Raw genomic sequence first — 23,434 nt, forward strand, 5'->3', positions numbered from 1 at the left:
GCACCCCCCTCTCTCCCTCGCACCCCCCTCTCTCCCTCGCACCCCCCTCTCTCCCTCGCACCCCCCTCTCTCCCTCGCACCCCCCTCTCTCCCTCGCACCCCCCTCTCTCCCTCGCACCCCCCTCTCTCCCTCGCACCCCCCTCTCTCCCTCGCACCCCCCTCTCTCCCTCGCACCCCCCTCTCTCCCTCGCACCCCCCTCTCTCCCTCGCACCCCCCCTCTCTCCCTCGCACCCCCCCCTCTCTCCCTCCTCTCCCTCGCACCCCCCTCTCTCCCTCGCACCCCCCTCTCTCCCTCGCACCCCCCTCTCTCCCTCGCACCCCCCTCTCTCCCTCGCACCCCCCTCTCTCCCTCGCACCCCCCTCTCTCCCTCGCACCCCCCTCTCTCCCTCGCACCCCCCTCTCTCCCTCGCACCCCCCTCTCTCCCTCGCACCCCCCTCTCTCCCTCGCACCCCCCTCTCTCCCTCGCACCCCCCTCTCTCCCTCGCACCCCCCTCTCTCCCTCGCACCCCCCTCTCTCCCTCGCACCCCCCTCTCTCCCTCGCACCCCCCTCTCTCCCTCGCACCCCCCTCTCTCCCTCGCACCCCCCTCTCTCCCTCGCACCCCCCTCTCTCCCTCGCACCCCCCTCTCTCCCTCGCACCCCCCCCTCTCCCTCGCACCCCCCCCTCTCCCTCGCACTCCACTACCTTTTATTGCTGATTCTTTTAACTGCTTTGTAGAAAAAAGCCACACTATTTCTCAGATATCTGCATTTCGCTAGGGTTGTTTTGGATGGGTTTGTGGCATCAGAAAGTGAGTTGGTCACAGAACGTATATATCAAAGAACAAAGAAATACAGCACAGGAACAGGCCCTTCGGCCCTCCAAGCCCGTGCCGACCATGCTGCCCGTCTAAACTAACATCTTCTACACTTCCTGGGTCCGTATCCCTCTATTCCCATCCTATTCATGTATTTGTCAAGATGCCCCTTAAATGTCACTATCGTCCCTGCTTCCACCACCTCCTCCGGCAGCGAGTTCCAGGCACCCACTACCCTCCGTGTAAAAAACTTACCTTGTACATCTCCTCTAAACCTTGCCCCTCGCAGGTTAAACCTATGCCCCCTAGTAATTGACCCCTCTATCCTGGGGAAAAGCCTCTGACTATCCACTCTGTCTATGCCCCTCATAATTTGGTAGATCTCTTATCAGGTCGCCCCTCAACCTCCTTCGTTCCATTGAGAACAAACCGAGTTTATTCAACCGCTCCTCATAGCTAATGCCCTCTGTACCAGGTAACATCCTGGTAAATGTCTTCTGCACCCTCTCTAAAGCCTCCACATCCTTCTGGTAGTGTGGCGACCAGAATTGAACACTATACTCCAAGTGTGGCCTAACTAAGGTCCCATACAGCTGCAATATGATTTGCCAATTCTTATACTCAATGCCCCGGCCAATGAAGGCAAGCATGCCGTATGCCTTCTTGACTACCTTCTCCACCTGTGTTGCCCCTTTCAGTGACCTGTGGACCTGTAGACCTAGATCTCTCTGACTTTCAATACTCTTGCGGGTTCTACCATTCACTGTATATTCCCTACCTGCATTAGACCTTCCAAAATGCATTACCTCACATTTGGCCGGATTAAAATCCATCTGCCATCTCTCCGCCCAAGTCTCCAAACGATCTAAATCCTGCTGTATCCTCTGACAGTCCTCATCACTATCCGCAATTCCACCAACCTTTGTGTCGTCCGCAACCTTACTAATCAGACCAGTTACATTTTCCTCCAAATCATTTATATATACTACAAACAGCAAAGGTCCCAGCACTGATCCCTGTGGAACACCACTGGTCACAGCCCTCCAATTAGAAAAGCATCCTTCCATTGCTACTCTCTGCCTTCTATGGCCTAGCCAGTTCTGTATCCATCTTGCCAGTTCACCCCTGATCCCGTGTGACTTCACCTTTTGTACTAGTCTACCATGAGGGACCTTGTCAAAGATCTTACTGAAGTCCATATAGACAACATCCACTGCCCTCCCTGCATCAATCATCTTTGTGACCTCCTCGAAAAACTCTATCAAGTTAGTGAGACACGACCTCCCCTTCACAAAACCGTGCTGCCTCTCACTAATATGTCCATTTGCTTCCAAATGGGAGTAGATCCTGTCTCGAAGAATTCTCTCCAGTAATTTCCCTCTCACTATCAAGGGAGCTCCAGCCAATCGTCCACTTAAATTAATGAAGGAAAGTTGCTTTGGTTCCTTTACAGAGACAGGAACCAATGTGCAGCTCACCCACACTCACTGCCTCCCAGACAGCAGGACCAGTTGGGAGAAAGCCTCCCATGGTCTAGTGAGAGTGCTTCGAATGTTGGCTCCTTTTATTTGAATGGTTTGAACTTTTCTGTTTATTCATTCCCGGGATGAAGGTTTTCCTGGTCAGGCCCGAGTTTCTGCCTCTCCCAAATCCCACCAATGTTGGATCCCTGGATTGGAGTGGTTTGAAAGTCGGCCTTTGGGTAATGTGGATGGTGTTATGATGGTTGTTTTATTTCCTGTGCAGTGGCTCTCGGAAGGGCAGACGGAAGCCTCGGTGTACCAGCAGGCGGAGAACGGCAAGACTGAACTCTCCCTCATGCACTTCACCATCACTAACCCGCACTGGCACCCACCCCAGGACAGCTCGGTCTTCATCGGCCACCTGAAGGAGAAGGTGCAACATGACGCAGCGGCCGGTCCTCCCGCCCAGCACCTCCTGTCGGACACTCCCCTCTGCAACTCGCTGCTCTCCAACGAGTCGGCCAATATAGTAAGTGCCTTGGGATACCCTGAAACTGTGAAAATAGCAATGACAGGTTGATCATCAGGCTTGGAGGAAGAGTCCAGGGAAAGAAACCTGACCTGATAAACCTGCGCACAGCCATGGTCATTATTATGGCACATTCAGGAGGCCATTCAGCCCATCAACACTATGCCAGCTTTCCGTGGAACAATCAGTCAGTCCAACCCACCCCCACACCTGCTCTGTCCTCGTAACTCTGCAGGTTATTTCCCCCAAGAGCCCATCAAATTTCCTTTTGAAATCATTCATTGTCTCCCCTTCCACCACCCTCGAGGGCAGAAAGTTCCGGGTCATTACCCCTCGCTGTGTAAAAATGGCCTTCACGTTCCCCCTGCATCGCTTAGCAAAAATAAAGGGTCCGTCATTCAAGATGGAGATGAGGAGAAATGTTTTGAGTCTCTGGGACTCTCTTACTCGAAAGGCAGTGAAAGCCGAATCTTTGAATTTTTAAAAATTACTTTATCAGAGTTACAAGGCCAGAGCTCAGAGTGTGGACAGGGGCGAACCCCTAATCCAGCTCCTTGCCTGTTCCAAAAACCAATTCAAATTGAAACAAATTCATGGTCCCCACAAGAGAGCCATACCAGATCCAGGCCTCGCACTCAGAACATACAGTGCAGAAGGAAGCCATTCGGCCCATCGAGTCTGCACCGACCCACTTAAGCCCTCACTTCTACCCTATCCCCGTAACCCAATAACCCCTCCTAACCTTTTTTGGACACTAAGGGCAATTTATCATGGCCAATCCACTCAACCTGCACGTCTTTGGACTGTGGGAGGAAACCGGAGCACCCGGAGGAAACCCACGCAGACACGGGGAGAACGTGCAGACTCCGTTGACCCAGCGGGGATTTGAACCTGGGACCCTGGCGCTGCAAAGTCACAGTGCTAACCACTTGTGCTACCGTTCTGCCCTCATTTTAGCCAAAAGGCCGAGAAGCGATCTTTGAATATTTTTAAGGCGAGCTGGATAGATTCCTGATCATCGAGGGGGTGAAAGGTTATCGAGGGGGCCGGGGGGGGGGTTACGATTACAATCAAATCAGCTATGATTTTATTGAATGGCCGAGCAAGCTCAAGGGGCCAATTCCCGTACCAGCCTCCCCGAACAGGTGCCGGAATGTGGTGACTAGGGGCTTTTCAAAGTAACTTCATTTGAAGCCTACTTGTGACAATAAGCGATTTTCATTTCATTTCATTTCATTTTCATTTCATTTCAAGTGGTCTCCACCTGCTCCTGATTCATATATCTGACTGACTGTGTGGCAGTGTGGCCTTACCTCAGCACTGCTCCTCTGGCAGTGTGGCCTTACCTCAGCACTGCCCCTCTGGCAGTGTGGCCTTACCTCAGCACTGCTCCTCTGGCAGTGTGGCCTTACCTCAGCACTGCTCCTCTGGCAGTGTGGCCTTACCTCAGCACTGCCCCTCTGGCAGTGTGGCCTTACCTCAGCACTGCCCCTCTGGCAGTGTGGCCTTACCTCAGCACTGCTCCTCTGGCAGTGTGGCCTTACCTCAGCACTGCTCCTCTGGCAGTGTGGCCTTACCTCAGCACTGCCCCTCTGGCAGTGTGGCCTTACCTCAGCACTGCTCCTCTGGCAGTGTGGCCTTACCTCAGCACTGCTCCTCTGGCAGTGTGGCCTTACCTCAGCACTGCCCCTCTGGCAGTGTGGCCTTACCTCAGCACTGCCCCTCTGGCAGTGTGGCCTTACCTCAGCACTGCTCCTCTGGCAGTGTGGCCTTACCTCAGCACTGCTCCTCTGGCAGTGTGGCCTTACCTCAGCACTGCCCCTCTGGCAGTGTGGCCTTACCTCAGCACTGCTCCTCTGGCAGTGTGGCCTTACCTCAGCACTGCCCCTCTGGCAGTGTGGCCTTACCTCAGCACTGCTCCTCTGGCAGTGTGGCCTTACCTCAGCACTGCTCCTCTGGCAGTGTGGCCTTACCTCAGCACTGCCCCTCTGGCAGTGTGGCCTTACCTCAGCACTGCCCCTCTGGCAGTGTGGCCTTACCTCAGCACTGCCCCTCTGGCAGTGTGGCCTTACTTCAGCACTGCCCCTCTGGCAGTGTGGCCTTACCTCAGCACTGCTCCTCTGGCAGTGTGGCCTTACCTCAGCACTGCCCCTCTGGCAGTGTGGCCTTACCTCAGCACTGCTCCTCTGGCAGTGTGGCCTTACCTCAGCACTGCTCACCTCAGCACTGCTCCTCTGGCAGTGTGGCCTTACCTCAGCACTGCCCCTCTGGCAGTGTGGCCTTACCTCAGCACTGCCCCTCTGGCAGTGTGGCCTTACCTCAGCACTGCCCCTCTGGCAGTGTGGCCTTACCTCAGCACTGCCCCTCTGGCAGTGTGGCCTTACCTCAGCACTGCCCCTCTGGCAGTGTGATAGGGTGCCGGTGTTGACCTTGGGTAGGGTGCTCTTTCCAAGAGCCGGTGCAGACTCGATGGGCCGAATGGCCTCCTTCTGCACTGTAAATTCTATGATAATCTATGAACGTGCAGACTCCGCACAGACAGTGACCCAAGCCGGAATCGAACCTGGGACCCTGGAGCTGTGAAGCAATTGTACTATCCACAAGGCTACCGTGCTGCCCCACGTTCTCCCCGTGTCTGCGTGGGTTTTCTCCGGGTGCTCCGGTTTCCTCCCACAGTCCAAAGGTGTACAGGTTAGGTGGATTGGCCATGTTAAATTGCCCTTGGTGTCCAAAAAAAGATTGGGTGGGGTTACGGGGATAGGGGGGAGGTGTGGGCTTAAGTGGGATGCTCTTTCCAAGAGCTGGTGCAGACTCGATGGGCCAAATGCCCTCCTTCTGCACTGTAAATTCTGTGATCACATTTTTCTCATCAATATGTTGATTAAAATTCCCGCTGTACCTTCCTGACGAAAATAAATTGCGCAACTTCAGGTGATTGTCAACCATCTCCAAAAAGGAACAGCGGCCCCTCTCCAAACGGGAACAGCGGCCCCTCTCCAAACGGGAACAGCGGCACCTCTCCAAACGGGAACAGCGGCCGCTCTCCAAACGGGAACAGCGGCCCCTCTCCAAACGGGAACAGTGGCCCCTCTCCAAACGGGAACAGCGGCCGCTCTCCAAACGGGAACAGCGGCCGCTCTCCAAACGGGAACAGCGGCCGCTCTCCAAACGGGAACAGCGGCCGCTCTCCAAACGGGAACAGCGGCCGCTCTCCAAACGGGAACAGCGGCCCCTCTCCAAATGGGAACAGCGGCCCCTCTCCAAACGGGAACAGCGGCCCCTCTCCAAACGGGAACAGCGGCCCCTCTCCAAACGGGAACAGCGGCCCCTCTCCAAACGGGAACAGCGGCCGCTCTCCAAACGGGAACAGCGGCCCCTCTCCAAACGGGAACAGCGGCCCCTCTCCAAACGGGAACAGCGGCCCCTCTCCAAACGGGAACAGCGGCCCCTCTCCAAACGGGAACAGCGGCCCCTCTCCAAACGGGAACAGCGGCCCCTCTCCAAACTGGAACAGCGGCCCCTCTCCAAACGGGAACAGCGGCCGCTCTCCAAACGGGAACAGCGGCCCCTCTCCAAACGGGAACAGCGGCCCCTCTCCAAACGGGAACAGCGGCCCCTCTCCAAACGGGAACAGCGGCCCCTCTCCAAACTGCAACAGAGGCCCCTCTCCAAACGGGAATAGCGGTCGCTCTCCAAACGGGAACAGCGGCCCCTCTCCAAACGGGAACAGCGGCCGCTCTCCAAAGGGGAACAGCGGCCCCTCTCCAAACTGGAACAGCGGCCCCTCTCCAAACGGGAACAGCGGCCCCTCTCCAAACGGGAACAGCGGCCCCTCTCCAAACTGGAACAGCGGCCCCTCTCCAAACGGGAACAGCGGCCGCTCTCCAAACGGGAACAGCGGCCCCTCTCCAAACGGGAACAGAGGCCCCTCTCCAAACGGGAACAGCGGCCCCTCTCCAAACGGGAACAGCGGCCCCTCTCCAAACTGGAACAGAGGCCCCTCTCCAAACGGGAACAGTGGCCCCTCTCCAAACGGGAACAGCGGCCCCTCTCCAAACGGGAACAGCGGCCCCTCTCCAAACGGGAACAGCGGCCCCTCTCCAAACGGGAACAGAGGCCCCTCTCCAAACGGGAACAGCGGCCCCTCTCCAAACGGGAACAGCGGCCCCTCTCCAAACGGGAACAGCGGCCCCTCTCCAAACGGGAACAGCGGCCCCTCTCCAAACGGGAACAGCGGCCGCTCTCCTAACGGGAACAGAGGCCCCTCTCCAAACGGGAACAGCGGCCGCTCTCCAAACGGGAACAGCGGCCCCTCTCCAAACGGGAACAGCGGCCGCTCTCCAAACGGGAACAGCGGCCCCTCTCCAAACGGGAACAGCGGCCCCTCTCCATACGGGAACAGCGGCCCCTCTCCAAACGTGAACAGCGGCCCCTCTCCAAACGGGAACAGAGGCCCCTCTCCAAACGGGAACAGCGGCCCCTCTCCAAACGGGAACAGCGGCCCCTCTCCAAACGGGAACAGAGGCCCCTCTCCAAACGGGAACAGCGGCCCCTCTCCAAACGGGAACAGCGGCCCCTCTCCAAACGGGAACAGCGGCCCCTCTCCAAACGGGAACAGCGGCCCCTCTCCAAACGGGAACAGAGGCCCCTCTCCAAACGGGAACCGCGGCCCCTCTCCAAACGGGAACCGCGGCCCCTCTCCAAACGGGAACAGCGGCCGCTCTCCTAACGGGAACAGCGGCCCCTATCCTAACGGGAACAGCGGCCCCTCTCCAAACGGGAACAGCGGCCCCTCTCCAAACGGGAACAGCGGCCCCTCTCCAAACGGGAACAGCGGCCCCTCTCCAAACGGGAACAGCGGCCGCTCTCCAAACGGGAACAGCGGCCCCTCTCCAAACGGGAACAGCGGCCGCTCTCCAAACGGGAACAGCGGCCGCTCTCCAAACGGGAACAGCGGCCCCTCTCCAAACGGGAACAGCGGCCCCTCGCCAAACAGGAACAGCGGCCCCTCTCCAAACGGGAACAGCGGCCCCTCTCCAAACGGGAACAGCGGCCCCTCTCCAAACGGGAACAGCGGCCGCTCTCCAAACGGGAACAGCGGCCGCTCTCCAAACGGGAACAGAGGCCGCTCTCCAAACGGGAACCGCGGCCGCTCTCCAAACGGGAACAGAGGCCGCTCTCCAAACGGGAACTGCGGCCCCTCTCCAAACAGGAACAGCGGCCGCTCTCCAAACGGGAACAGCGGCCCCTCTCCAAACGGGAACAGCGGCCGCTCTCCAAACGGGAACAGAGGCCCCTCTCCAAACGGGAACAGCGGCCCCTCTCCAAACGGGAACAGCGGCCCCTCTCCAAACGGGAACAGAGGCCCCTCTCCAAACGGGAACAGCGGCCCCTCTCCAAACGGGAACAGCGGCCCCTCTCCAAACGGGAACAGCGGCCCCTCTCCAAACGGGAACAGAGGCCCCTCTCCAAACGGGAACCGCGGCCCCTCTCCAAACGGGAACCGCGGCCCCTCTCCAAACGGGAACAGAGGCCGCTCTCCAAACGGGAACAGCGGCCCCTCTCCAAACAGGAACAGCGGCCGCTCTCCAAACGGGAACAGTGGCCCCTCTCCAAACGGGAACAGCGGCCCCTCTCCAAACGGGAACAGCGGCCGCTCTCCAAAGTGGAACAGCGGCCCCTCTCCAAACGGGAACAGCGGCCCCTCTCCAAACGGGAACAGCGGCCCCTCTCCAAACGGGAACAGCGGCCCCTCTCCAAACAGGAACAGCGGCCCCTCTCCAAACGGGAACAGCAGTCCCTCTCCAAACGGGAACAGAGGCCGCTCTCCAAACGGGAACAGCGGCCGCTCTCCAAACGGGAACAGCGGCCGCTCTCCAAACGGGAACAGCGGCCGCTCTCCAAACGGGAACAGCGGCCGCTCTCCAAACGGGAACAGCGGCCGCTCTCCAAACGGGAACAGCGGCCCCTCTCCAAACGGGAACAGCGGCCCCTCTCCAAACGGGAACAGCGGCCCCTCTCCAAACGGGAACAGCGGCCGCTCTCCAAACGGGAACAGCGGCCCCTCTCCAAAGGGGAACAGCGGCCCCTCTCCAAACGGGAACATCGACCCCTCTCCAAACGGGAACATCGACCCCTCTCCAAACGGGAACAGCGGCCCCTCTCCAAACGGGAACAGCGGCCCCTCTCCAAACGGGAACATCGACCCCTCTCCAAACGGGAACAGCGGCCGCTCTCCAAACGGGAACAGCGGCCCCTCTCCAAACGGGAACAGCGGCCGCTCTCCAAACGGGAACAGCGGCCCCTCTCCAAACGGGAACAGCGGCCCCTCTCCAAACGGGAACAGCGGCCCCTCTCCAAACGGGAACAGCGGCCCCTCTCCAAACGGGAACAGCGGCCCCTCTCCAAACGGGAACAGCGGCCCCTCTCCAAACGGGAACAGCGGCCCCTCTCCAAACGGGAACAGCGGCCCCTCTCCAAACGGGAACAGCGGCCCCTCTCCAAACGGGAACAGCGGCCCCTCTCCAAACGGGAACAGCGGCCCCTCTCCAAACGGGAACAGAGGCCGCTCTCCAAACGGGAACAGAGGCCGCTCTCCAAACGGGAACAGCGGCCGCTCTCCAAACGGGAACAGCGGCCCCTCTCCAAACGGGAACAGCGGCCGCTCTCCAAACGGGAACAGCGGCCCCTCTCCAAACGGGAACAGCGGCCCCTCTCCAAACGGGAACAGCGGCCCCTCTCCTAACGGGAACAGCGGCCCCTCTCCAAACGGGAACAGAGGCCCCTCTCCAAACAGGAACCACGGCCGCTCTCCAAACGGGAACAGCGGCCGCTCTCCAAACGGGAACAGCGGCCCCTCTCCTAACGGGAACAGAGGCCCCTCTCCAAACGGGAACAGCGGCCCCTCTCCAAACGGGAACAGCGGCCCCTCTCCAAACGGGAACAGCGGCCCCTCTCCAAACGGGAACAGCGGCCCCTCTCCTAACGGGAACAGCGGCCGCTCTCCAAACGGGAACAGCGGCCGCTCTCCTAACGGGAACAGCGGCCCCTCTCCTAACGGGAACAGCGGCCGCTCTCCGAACGGGAACAGCGGCCGCTCTCCGAACGGGAACAGCGGCCCCTCTCCAATACGGGAACATCGACCCCTCTCCAAACGGGAACAGCGGCCCCTCTCCAATACGGGAACATCGACCCCTCTCCAAACGGGAACAGCGGCCCCTCTCCAAACGGGAACAGCGGCCCCTCTCCTAACGGGAACAGCGGCCCCTCTCCAAACGGGAACAGCGGCCCCTCTCCAAACGGGAACAGCGGCCCCTCTCCAAACGGGAACAGCGGCCCCTCTCCAAACGGGAACAGCGGCCCCTCTCCAAACGGGAACAGCGCCCCCTCTCCAAACGGGAACATCGACCCCTCTCCAAACGGGAACAGCGGCCCCTCTACAAACGGGAACACCGGCCGCTCTCCAAACGGGAACAGCGGCCGCTCTCCAAACGGGAACAGCGGCCGCTCTCCAAACGGGAACAGCGGCCGCTCTCCAAACGGGAACAGCGGCCCCTCTCCAAACGGGAACAGCGGCCCCTCTCCAATACGGGAACATCGACCCCTCTCCAAACGGGAACAGCGGCCCCTCTCCTAACGGGAACAGCGGCCCCTCTCCAAACGGGAACAGCGGCCCCTCTCCAAACGGGAACAGCGGCCCCTCTCCAAACGGGAACAGCGGCCCCTCTCCAAACGGGAACAGCGGCCCCTCTCCAAACGGGAACATCGACCCCTCTCCAAACGGGAACAGCGGCCCCTCTCCAAACGGGAACACCGGCCGCTCTCCAAACGGGAACAGCGGTAGCTCTCCAAACGGGAACAGCGGCCGCTCTCCAAACGGGAACAGCGGCCGCTCTCCAAACGGGAACAGCGGCCCCTCTCCAAACGGGAACAGCGGCCGCTCTCCAAACGGGAACAGCGGCCGCTCTCCAAACGGGAACAGCGGCCCCTCTCCAAACGGGAACAGAGGCCGCTCTCCAAACGTCCAAACGGGAACAGCGGCCCCTCTCCTAACGGGAACAGCGGCCGCTCTCCAAACGGGAACCGCGGCCGCTCTCCAAACGGGAACAGCGGCCCCTCTCCAAACGGGAACCGCGGCCGCTCTCCAAACGGGAACAGCGGCCCCTCTCCAAACGGGAACAGCGGCCGCTCTCCAAAGGGGAACAGCGGCCCCTCTCCAAACGGGAACAGCGGCCCCTCTCCAAACAGGAACAGCGGCCGCTCTCCAAACGGGAACAGCGGCCCCTCTCCAAACGAGAACAGCGGCCCCTCTCCAAAGGGGAACAGCGGCCGCTCTCCAAACGGGAACAGCGGCCGCTCTCCAAACGGGAACAGCGGCCCCTCTCCAAACGGGAACAGCGGCCGCTCTCCAAACGGGAACAGCGGCCCCTCTCCAAACGGGAACAGCGGCCGCTCTCCAAACGGGAACAGCGGCCCCTCTCCAAAGGGGAACAGCGGCCCCTCTCCAAACGGGAACATCGACCCCTCTCCAAACGGGAACATCGACCCCTCTCCAAACGGGAACAGCGGCCCCTCTCCAAACGGGAACAGCGGCCCCTCTCCAAACGGGAACATCGACCCCTCTCCAAACGGGAACAGCGGCCGCTCTCCAAACGGGAACAGCGGCCCCTCTCCAAACGGGAACAGAGGCCGCTCTCCAAACGGGAACAGCGGCCCCTCTCCAAACGGGAACAGCGGCCCCTCTCCAAACGGGAACAGCGGCCCCTCTCCAAACGGGAACAGCGGCCCCTCTCCAAACGGGAACAGCGGCCCCTCTCCAAACGGGAACAGCGGCCCCTCTCCAAACGGGAACAGCGGCCCCTCTCCAAACGGGAACAGCGGCCCCTCTCCAAACGGGAACAGCGGCCCCTCTCCAAACGGGAACATCGACCCCTCTCCAAACGGGAACAGCGGCCCCTCTCCAAACGGGAACACCGGCCGCTCTCCAAACGGGAATAGCGGTAGCTCTCCAAACGGGAACAGCGGCCGCTCTCCAAACGGGAACAGCGGCCGCTCTCCAAACGGGAACAGCGGCCCCTCTCCAAACGGGAACAGCGGCCGCTCTCCAAACGGGAACAGCGGCCGCTCTCCAAACGGGAACAGCGGCCCCTCTCCAAACGGGAACAGAGGCCGCTCTCCAAACGTCCAAACGGGAACAGCGGCCCCTCTCCTAACGGGAACAGCGGCCGCTCTCCAAACGGGAACCGCGGCCGCTCTCCAAACGGGAACAGCGGCCCCTCTCCAAACGGGAACCGCGGCCGCTCTCCAAACGGGAACAGCGGCCCCTCTCCAAACGGGAACAGCGGCCGCTCTCCAAAGGGGAACAGCGGCCCCTCTCCAAACGGGAACAGCGGCCCCTCTCCAAACGGGAACAGCGGCCGCTCTCCAAACGGGAACAGCGGCCCCTCTCCAAACGGGAACAGCGGCCCCTCTCCAAAGGGGAACAGCGGCCGCTCTCCAAACGGGAACAGCGGCCGCTCTCCAAACGGGAACAGCGGCCCCTCTCCAAACGGGAACAGCGGCCGCTCTCCAAACGGGAACAGCGGCCCCTCTCCAAACGGGAACAGCGGCCGCTCTCCAAACGGGAACAGCGGCCCCTCTCCAAAGGGGAACAGCGGCCCCTCTCCAAACGGGAACATCGACCCCTCTCCAAACGGGAACATCGACCCCTCTCCAAACGGGAACAGCGGCCCCTCTCCAAACGGGAACAGCGGCCCCTCTCCAAACGGGAACATCGACCCCTCTCCAAACGGGAACAGCGGCCGCTCTCCAAACGGGAACAGCGGCCCCTCTCCAAACGGGAACAGAGGCCGCTCTCCAAACGGGAACAGCGGCCCCTCTCCAAACGGGAACAGCGGCCCCTCTCCAAACGGGAACAGCGGCCCCTCTCCAAACGGGAACAGCGGCCCCTCTCCAAACGGGAACAGCGGCCCCTCTCCAAACGGGAACAGCGGCCCCTCTCCAAACGGGAACAGCGGCCCCTCTCCAAACGGGAACAGCGGCCCCTCTCCAAACGGGAACAGCGGCCCCTCTCCAAACGGGAACAGCGGCCCCTCTCCAAACGGGAACAGCGGCCCCTCTCCAAACGGGAACAGCGGCCCCTCTCCAAACGGGAACAGCGGCCCCTCTCCAAACGGGAACAGCGGCCCCTCTCCAAACGGGAACAGCGGCCCCTCTCCAAACGGGAACAGCGGCCCCTCTCCAAACGGGAACAGCGGCCCCTCTCCAAACGGGAACAGCGGCCCCTCTCCAAACGGGAACAGAGGCCGCTCTCCAAACGGGAACAGCGGTCCCTCTCCTAACGGGAACAGCGGCCGCTCTCCAAACGGATACAGCGGCCGCTCTCCAAACGGGAACAGCGGCCCCTCTCCAAACGGGAACAGCGGCCCCTCTCCAAACGGGAACAGAGGCCGCTCTCCAAACGGGAACAGCGGCCGCTCTCCAAACGGGAACAGCGGCCCCTCTCCAAACGGGAACAGCGGCCGCTCTCCAAACGGGAACAGCGGCCGCTCTCCAAACGGGAACAGCGGCCCCTCTCCAAACGGGAACAGAGGCCGCTCTCCAAACGTCCAAACGGGAACAGCGGCCCCTCTCCTAACGGGAACAGCGGCCGCTCTCCAAACGGGAACCGCGGCCGCTCTCCAAACGGGAACAGCGGCCCCTCTCCAAACGGGAACCGCGGCCGCTCTCCAAACGGGAACAGCGGCCCCTCTCCAAACGGGAACAGCGGCCGCTCTCCAAAGGGGAACAGCGGCCCCTCTCCAAACGGGAACAGCGGCCCCTCTCCAAACGGGAACAGCGGCCGCTCTCCAAACGGGAACAGCGGCCCCTCTCCAAACGGGAACAGCGGCCCCTCTCCAAAGGGGAACAGCGGCCGCTCTCCAAACGGGAACAGCGGCCGCTCTCCAAACGGGAACAGCGGCCCCTCTCCAAACGGGAACAGCGGCCGCTCTCCAAACGGGAACAGCGGCCGCTCTCCAAACGGGAACAGCGGCCGCTCTCCAAACGGGAACAGCGGCCCCTCTCCAAAGGGGAACAGCGGCCCCTCTCCAAACGGGAACATCGACCCCTCTCCAAACGGGAACATCGACCCCTCTCCAAACGGGAACAGCGGCCCCTCTCCAAACGGGAACAGCGGCCCCTCTCCAAACGGGAACATCGACCCCTCTCCAAACGGGAACAGCGGCCGCTCTCCAAACGGGAACAGCGGCCCCTCTCCAAACGGGAACAGAGGCCGCTCTCCAAACGGGAACAGCGGCCCCTCTCCAAACGGGAACAGCGGCCCCTCTCCAAACGGGAACAGCGGCCCCTCTCCAAACGGGAACAGCGGCCCCTCTCCAAACGGGAACACCGGCCCCTCTCCAAACGGGAACACCGGCCCCTCTCCAAACGGGAACAGCGGCCCCTCTCCTAACGGGAACAGCGGCCGCTCTCCAAACGGGAACAGCGGCCGCTCTCCTAACGGGAACAGCGGCCCCTCTCCTAACGGGAACAGCGGCCGCTCTCCGAACGGGAACAGCGGCCGCTCTCCGAACGGGAACAGCGGCCCCTCTCCAAACGGGAACAGCGGCCCCTCTCCAATACGGGAACATCGACCCCTCTCCAAACGGGAACAGCGGCCCCTCTCCAATACGGGAACATCGACCCCTCTCCAAACGGGAACAGCGGCCGCTCTCCAAAGGGGAACAGCGGCCCCTCTCCAAACGGGAACAGCGGCCCCTCTCCAAACGGGAACAGCGGCCGCTCTCCAAACGGGAACAGCGGCCCCTCTCCAAACGGGAACAGCGGCCCCTCTCCAAAGGGGAACAGCGGCCGCTCTCCAAACGGGAACAGCGGCCGCTCTCCAAACGGGAACAGCGGCCCCTCTCCAAACGGGAACAGCGGCCGCTCTCCAAACGGGAACAGCGGCCCCTCTCCAAACGGGAACAGCGGCCGCTCTCCAAACGGGAACAGCGGCCCCTCTCCAAAGGGGAACAGCGGCCCCTCTCCAAACGGGAACATCGACCCCTCTCCAAACGGGAACATCGACCCCTCTCCAAACGGGAACAGCGGCCCCTCTCCAAACGGGAACAGCGGCCCCTCTCCAAACGGGAACATCGACCCCTCTCCAAACGGGAACAGCGGCCGCTCTCCAAACGGGAACAGCGGCCCCTCTCCAAACGGGAACAGAGGCCGCTCTCCAAACGGGAACAGCGGCCCCTCTCCAAACGGGAACAGCGGCCCCTCTCCAAACGGGAACAGCGGCCCCTCTCCAAACGGGAACAGCGGCCCCTCTCCAAACGGGAACAGCGGCCCCTCTCCAAACGGGAACAGCGGCCCCTCTCCAAACGGGAACAGCGGCCCCTCTCCAAACGGGAACAGCGGCCCCTCTCCAAACGGGAACAGCGGCCCCTCTCCAAACGGGAACAGCGGCCCCTCTCCAAACGGGAACAGCGGCCCCTCTCCAAACGGGAACAGCGGCCCCTCTCCAAACGGGAACAGCGGCCCCTCTCCAAACGGGAACAGCGGCCCCTCTCCAAACGGGAACAGCGGCCCCTCTCCAAACGGGAACAGCGGCCCCTCTCCAAACGGGAACAGCGGCCCCTCTCCAAACGGGAACAGCGGCCCCTCTCCAAACGGGAACAGCGGCCCCTCTCCAAACGGGAACAGCGGCCCCTCTCCAAACGGGAACAGAGGCCGCTCTCCAAACGGGAACAGCGGTCCCTCTCCTAACGGGAACAGCGGCCGCTCTCCAAACGGATACAGCGGCCGCTCTCCAAACGGGAACAGCGGCCCCTCTCCAAACGGGAACAGCGGCCCCTCTCCAAACGGGAACAGAGGCCGCTCTCCAAACGGGAACAGCGGCCGCTCTCCAAACGGGAACAGCGGCCCCTCTCCAAACGGGAACAGCGGCCGCTCTCCAAACGGGAACAGCGGCCGCTCTCCAAACGGGAACAGCGGCCCCTCTCCAAACGGGAACAGAGGCCGCTCTCCAAACGTCCAAACGGGAACAGCGGCCCCTCTCCTAACGGGAACAGCGGCCGCTCTCCAAACGGGAACCGCGGCCGCTCTCCAAACGGGAACAGCGGCCCCTCTCCAAACGGGAACCGCGGCCGCTCTCCAAACGGGAACAGCGGCCCCTCTCCAAACGGGAACAGCGGCCGCTCTCCAAAGGGGAACAGCGGCCCCTCTCCAAACGGGAACAGCGGCCCCTCTCCAAACGGGAACAGCGGCCGCTCTCCAAACGGGAACAGCGGCCCCTCTCCAAACGGGAACAGCGGCCCCTCTCCAAAGGGGAACAGCGGCCGCTCTCCAAACGGGAACAGCGGCCGCTCTCCAAACGGGAACAGCGGCCCCTCTCCAAACGGGAACAGCGGCCGCTCTCCAAACGGGAACAGCGGCCCCTCTCCAAACGGGAACAGCGGCCGCTCTCCAAACGGGAACAGCGGCCCCTCTCCAAAGGGGAACAGCGGCCCCTCTCCAAACGGGAACATCGACCCCTCTCCAAACGGGAACATCGACCCCTCTCCAAACGGGAACAGCGGCCCCTCTCCAAACGGGAACAGCGGCCCCTCTCCAAACGGGAACATCGACCCCTCTCCAAACGGGAACAGCGGCCGCTCTCCAAACGGGAACAGCGGCCCCTCTCCAAACGGGAACAGAGGCCGCTCTCCAAACGGGAACAGCGGCCCCTCTCCAAACGGGAACAGCGGCCCCTCTCCAAACGGGAACAGCGGCCCCTCTCCAAACGGGAACAGCGGCCCCTCTCCAAACGGGAACACCGGCCCCTCTCCAAACGGGAACACCGGCCCCTCTCCAAACGGGAACAGCGGCCCCTCTCCTAACGGGAACAGCGGCCGCTCTCCAAACGGGAACAGCGGCCGCTCTCCTAACGGGAACAGCGGCCCCTCTCCTAACGGGAACAGCGGCCGCTCTCCGAACGGGAACAGCGGCCGCTCTCCGAACGGGAACAGCGGCCCCTCTCCAAACGGGAACAGCGGCCCCTCTCCAATACGGGAACATCGACCCCTCTCCAAACGGGAACAGCGGCCCCTCTCCAATACGGGAACATCGACCCCTCTCCAAACGGGAACAGCGGCCCCTCTCCAAACGGGAACAGCGGCCCCTCTCCTAACGGGAACAGCGGCCCCTCTCCAAACGGGAACAGCGGCCCCTCTCCAAACGGGAACAGCGGCCCCTCTCCAAACGGGAACAGCGGCCCCTCTCCAAACGGGAACAGCGGCCCCTCTCCAAACGGGAACATCGACCCCTCTCCAAACGGGAACAGCGGCCCCTCTACAAACGGGAACACCGGCCGCTCTCCAAACGGGAACAGCGGCCGCTCTCCAAACGGGAACAGCGGCCGCTCTCCAAACGGGAACAGCGGCCGCTCTCCAAACGGGAACAGCGGCCGCTCTCCAAACGGGAAGAGCGGCCCCTCTCCAAACGGGAACAGCGGCCCCTCTCCAATACGGGAACATCGACCCCTCTCCAAACGGGAACAGCGGCCCCTCTCCTAACGGGAACAGCGGCCGCTCTCCAAACGGGAACAGCGGCCCCTCTCCAAACGGGAACAGAGGCCGCTCTCCAAACGTCCAAACGGGAACAGCGGCCCCTCTCCTAACGGGAACAGCGGCCGCTCTCCAAACGGGAACCGCGGCCGCTCTCCAAACGGGAACAGCGGCCCCTCTCCAAACGGGAACCGCGGCCGCTCTCCAAACGGGAACAGCGGCCCCTCTCCAAACGGGAACAGCGGCCGCTCTCCAAAGGGGAACAGCGGCCCCTCTCCAAACGGGAACAGCGGCCCCTCTCCAAACGGGAACAGCGGCCGCTCTCCAAACGGGAACAGCGGCCCCTCTCCAAACGGGAACAGCGGCCCCTCTCCAAAGGGGAACAGCGGCCGCTCTCCAAACGGGAACAGCGGCCGCTCTCCAAACGGGAACAGCGGCCCCTCTCCAAACGGGAACAGCGGCCGCTCTCCAAACGGGAACAGCGGCCCCTCTCCAAACGGGAACAGCGGCCGCTCTCCAAACGGGAACAGCGGCCCCTCTCCAAAGGGGAACAGCGGCCCCTCTCCAAACGGGAACATCGACCCCTCTCCAAACGGGAACATCGACCCCTCTCCAAACGGGAACAGCGGCCCCTCTCCAAACGGGAACAGCGGCCCCTCTCCAAACGGGAACATCGACCCCTCTCCAAACGGGAACAGCGGCCGCTCTCCAAACGGGAACAGCGGCCCCTCTCCAAACGGGAACAGAGGCCGCTCTCCAAACGGGAACAGCGGCCCCTCTCCAAACGGGAACAGCGGCCCCTCTCCAAACGGGAACAGCGGCCCCTCTCCAAACGGGAACAGCGGCCCCTCTCCAAACGGGAACACCGGCCCCTCTCCAAACGGGAACACCGGCCCCTCTCCAAACGGGAACAGCGGCCCCTCTCCTAACGGGAACAGCGGCCGCTCTCCAAACGGGAACAGCGGCCGCTCTCCTAACGGGAACAGCGGCCCCTCTCCTAACGGGAACAGCGGCCGCTCTCCGAACGGGAACAGCGGCCGCTCTCCGAACGGGAACAGCGGCCCCTCTCCAAACGGGAACAGCGGCCCCTCTCCAATACGGGAACATCGACCCCTCTCCAAACGGGAACAGCGGCCCCTCTCCAATACGGGAACATCGACCCCTCTCCAAACGGGAACAGCGGCCCCTCTCCAAACGGGAACAGCGGCCCCTCTCCTAACGGGAACAGCGGCCCCTCTCCAAACGGGAACAGCGGCCCCTCTCCAAACGGGAACAGCGGCCCCTCTCCAAACGGGAACAGCGGCCCCTCTCCAAACGGGAACAGCGGCCCCTCTCCAAACGGGAACATCGACCCCTCTCCAAACGGGAACAGCGGCCCCTCTACAAACGGGAACACCGGCCGCTCTCCAAACGGGAACAGCGGCCGCTCTCCAAACGGGAACAGCGGCCGCTCTCCAAACGGGAACAGCGGCCGCTCTCCAAACGGGAACAGCGGCCGCTCTCCAAACGGGAAGAGCGGCCCCTCTCCAAACGGGAACAGCGGCCCCTCTCCAATACGGGAACATCGACCCCTCTCCAAACGGGAACAGCGGCCCCTCTCCTAACGGGAACAGCGGCCCCTCTCCAAACGGGAACAGCGGCCCCTCTCCAAACGGGAACAGCGGCCCCTCTCCAAACGGGAACAGCGGCCCCTCTCCAAACGGGAACAGCGGCCCCTCTCCAAACGGGAACATCGACCCCTCTCCAAACGGGAACAGCGGCCCCTCTCCAAACGGGAACACCGGCCGCTCTCCAAACGGGAATAGCGGTAGCTCTCCAAACGGGAACAGCGGCCGCTCTCCAAACGGGAACAGCGGCCGCTCTCCAAACGGGAACAGCGGCCCCTCTCCAAACGGGAACAGCGGCCGCTCTCCAAACGGGAACAGCGGCCGCTCTCCAAACGGGAACAGCGGCCGCTCTCCAAACGGGAACAGCGGCCCCTCTCCAAACGGGAACAGAGGCCGCTCTCCAAACGTCCAAACGGGAACAGCGGCCCCTCTCCTAACGGGAACAGCGGCCGCTCTCCAAACGGGAACCGCGGCCGCTCTCCAAACGGGAACAGCGGCCCCTCTCCAAACGGGAACCGCGGCCGCTCTCCAAACGGGAACAGCGGCCCCTCTCCAAACGGGAACAGCGGCCGCTCTCCAAAGGGGAACAGCGGCCCCTCTCCAAACGGGAACAGCGGCCCCTCTCCAAACAGGAACAGCGGCCGCTCTCCAAACGGGAACAGCGGCCCCTCTCCAAACGAGAACAGCGGCCCCTCTCCAAAGGGGAACAGCGGCCGCTCTCCAAACGGGAACAGCGGCCGCTCTCCAAACGGGAACAGCGGCCCCTCTCCAAACGGGAACAGCGGCCGCTCTCCAAACGGGAACAGCGGCCCCTCTCCAAACAGGAACAGCGGCCGCTCTCCAAACGGGAACAGCGGCCCCTCTCCAAAGGGGAACAGCGGCCCCTCTCCAAACGGGAACATCGACCCCTCTCCAAACGGGAACATCGACCCCTCTCCAAACGGGAACAGCGGCCCCTCTCCAAACGGGAACAGCGGCCCCTCTCCAAACGGGAACATCGACCCCTCTCCAAACGGGAACAGCGGCCGCTCTCCAAACGGGAACAGCGGCCCCTCTCCAAACGGGAACAGAGGCCGCTCTCCAAACGGGAACAGCGGCCGCTCTCCAAACGGGAACAGCGGCCCCTCTCCAAACGGGAACAGCGGCCCCTCTCCAAACGGGAACAGCGGCCCCTCTCCAAACGGGAACAGCGGCCCCTCTCCAAACGGGAACAGCGGCCCCTCTCCAAACGGGAACAGCGGCCCCTCTCCAAACGGGAACAGCGGCCCCTCTCCAAACGGGAACAGCGGCCCCTCTCCAAACGGGAACAGCGGCCCCTCTCCAAACGGGAACATCGACCCCTCTCCAAACGGGAACAGCGGCCCCTCTCCAAACGGGAACACCGGCCGCTCTCCAAACGGGAACAGCGGTAGCTCTCCAAACGGGAACAGCGGCCGCTCTCCAAAAGGGAACAGCGGCCGCTCTCCAAACGGGAACAGCGGCCCCTCTCCAAACGGGAACAGCGGCCGCTCTCCAAACGGGAACAGCGGCCGCTCTCCAAACGGGAACAGCGGCCCCTCTCCAAACGGGAACAGAGGCCGCTCTCCAAACGTCCAAACGGGAACAGCGGCCCCTCTCCTAACGGGAACAGCGGCCGCTCTCCAAACGGGAACCGCGGCCGCTCTCCAAACGGGAACAGCGGCCCCTCTCCAAACGGGAACCGCGGCCGCTCTCCAAACGGGAACAGCGGCCCCTCTCCAACCGGGAACAGCGGCCGCTCTCCAAAGGGGAACAGCGGCCCCTCTCCAAACGGGAACAGCGGCCCCTCTCCAAACGGGAACAGCGGCCGCTCTCCAAACGGGAACAGCGGCCCCTCTCCAAACGGGAACAGCGGCCCCTCTCCAAAGGGGAACAGCGGCCGCTCTCCAAACGGGAACAGCGGCCGCTCTCCAAACGGGAACAGCGGCCCCTCTCCAAACGGGAACAGCGGCCGCTCTCCAAACGGGAACAGCGGCCCCTCTCCAAACGGGAACAGCGGCCGCTCTCCAAACGGGAACAGCGGCCCCTCTCCAAAGGGGAACAGCGGCCCCTCTCCAAACGGGAACATCGACCCCTCTCCAAACGGGAACATCGACCCCTCTCCAAACGGGAACAGCGGCGCCTCTCCAAACGGGAACAGCGGCCCCTCTCCAAACGGGAACATCGACCCCTCTCCAAACGGGAACAGCGGCCGCTCTCCAAACGGGAACAGCGGCCCCTCTCCAAACGGGAACAGAGGCCGCTCTCCAAACGGGAACAGCGGCCCCTCTCCAAACGGGAACAGCGGCCCCTCTCCAAACGGGAACAGCGGCCCCTCTCCAAACGGGAACAGCGGCCCCTCTCCAAACGGGAACAGCGGCCCCTCTCCAAACGGGAACAGCGGCCCCTCTCCAAACGGGAACAGCGGCCCCTCTCCAAACGGGAACAGCGGCCCCTCTCCAAACGGGAACAGCGGCCCCTCTCCAAACGGGAACAGCGGCCCCTCTCCAAACGGGAACAGCGGCCCCTCTCCAAACGGGAACAGCGGCCCCTCTCCAATCGGGAACAGCGGCCCCTCTCCAAACGGGAACAGCGGCCCCTCTCCAAACGGGAACAGCGGCCCCTCTCCAAACGGGAACAGCGGCCCCTCTCCAAACGGGAACAGCGGCCCCTCTCCAAACGGGAACAGAGGCCGCTCTCCAAACGGGAACAGCGGTCCCTCTCCTAACGGGAACAGCGGCCGCTCTCCAAACGGATACAGCGGCCGCTCTCCAAACGGGAACAGCGGCCCCTCTCCAAACGGGAACAGCGGCCCCTCTCCAAACGGGAACAGAGGCCGCTCTCCAAACGGGAACAGCGGCCGCTCTCCAAACGGGAACAGCGGCCCCTCTCCAAACGGGAACAGCGGCCGCTCTCCAAACGGGAACAGCGGCCGCTCTCCAAACGGGAACAGCGGCCCCTCTCCAAACGGGAACAGAGGCCGCTCTCCAAACGTCCAAACGGGAACAGCGGCCCCTCTCCTAACGGGAACAGCGGCCGCTCTCCAAACGGGAACCGCGGCCGCTCTCCAAACGGGAACAGCGGCCCCTCTCCAAACGGGAACCGCGGCCGCTCTCCAAACGGGAACAGCGGCCCCTCTCCAAACGGGAACAGCGGCCGCTCTCCAAAGGGGAACAGCGGCCCCTCTCCAAACGGGAACAGCGGCCCCTCTCCAAACGGGAACAGCGGCCGCTCTCCAAACGGGAACAGCGGCCCCTCTCCAAACGGGAACAGCGGCCCCTCTCCAAAGGGGAACAGCGGCCGCTCTCCAAACGGGAACAGCGGCCGCTCTCCAAACGGGAACAGCGGCCCCTCTCCAAACGGGAACAGCGGCCGCTCTCCAAACGGGAACAGCGGCCCCTCTCCAAACGGGAACAGCGGCCGCTCTCCAAACGGGAACAGCGGCCCCTCTCCAAAGGGGAACAGCGGCCCCTCTCCAAACGGGAACATCGACCCCTCTCCAAACGGGAACATCGACCCCTCTCCAAACGGGAACAGCGGCCCCTCTCCAAACGGGAACAGCGGCCCCTCTCCAAACGGGAACATCGACCCCTCTCCAAACGGGAACAGCGGCCGCTCTCCAAACGGGAACAGCGGCCCCTCTCCAAACGGGAACAGAGGCCGCTCTCCAAACGGGAACAGCGGCCCCTCTCCAAACGGGAACAGCGGCCCCTCTCCAAACGGGAACAGCGGCCCCTCTCCAAACGGGAACAGCGGCCCCTCTCCAAACGGGAACAGCGGCCCCTCTCCAAACGGGAACAGCGGCCCCTCTCCAAACGGGAACAGCGGCCCCTCTCCAAACGGGAACAGCGGCCCCTCTCCAAACGGGAACAGCGGCCCCTCTCCAAACGGGAACAGCGGCCCCTCTCCAAACGGGAACAGCGGCCCCTCTCCAAACGGGAACAGCGGCCCCTCTCCAAACGGGAACAGAGGCCGCTCTCCAAACGGGAACAGCGGTCCCTCTCCTAACGGGAACAGCGGCCGCTCTCCAAACGGATACAGCGGCCGCTCTCCAAACGGGAACAGCGGCCCCTCTCCAAACGGGAACAGCGGCCCCTCTCCAAACGGGAACAGAGGCCGCTCTCCAAACGGGAACAGCGGCCGCTCTCCAAACGGGAACAGCGGCCCCTCTCCTAACGGGAACAGCGGCCCCTCTCCTAACGGGAACAGCGGCCGCTCTCCAAACGGGAACAGCGGCCGCTCTCCTAACGGGAACAGCGGCCCCTCTCCGAACGGGAACAGCGGCCGCTCTCCGAACGGGAACAGCGGCCGCTCTCCGAACGGGAACAGCGGCCGCTCTCCAAACGGGAACAGCGGCCCCTCTCCAAACGGGAACAGCGGCCCCTCTCCAAACGGGAACAGCGGCCCCTCTCCAAACGGGAACAGCGGCCCCTCTCCAAACGGGAACATCGACCCCTCTCCAAACGGGAACAGCGGCCCCTCTCCAAACGGGAACAGCGGCCCCTCTCC

At 62.9% G+C, this 23,434-nt stretch overlaps 1 protein-coding gene across 1 annotated transcript in view; it reads left to right on the plus strand.

Moving 5' to 3' along the window:
- The window catches only part of atg9b (autophagy related 9B), a 125,069-nt gene that overhangs the window by 97,467 nt on the left and 4,168 nt on the right, over positions 1-23,434 (plus strand). Inside the window, exon 10 of the mRNA XM_072468608.1 lies at positions 2,548-2,793. Within this exon, the coding sequence (XP_072324709.1) occupies positions 2,548-2,793 (246 nt within the window). The remainder of the gene's footprint in view (positions 1-2,547; positions 2,794-23,434) is intronic.

This window comes from Scyliorhinus torazame, chromosome 11 (genome assembly GCF_047496885.1).
Source record: "Scyliorhinus torazame isolate Kashiwa2021f chromosome 11, sScyTor2.1, whole genome shotgun sequence".
Taxonomy (NCBI): domain Eukaryota; kingdom Metazoa; phylum Chordata; class Chondrichthyes; order Carcharhiniformes; family Scyliorhinidae; genus Scyliorhinus; species Scyliorhinus torazame.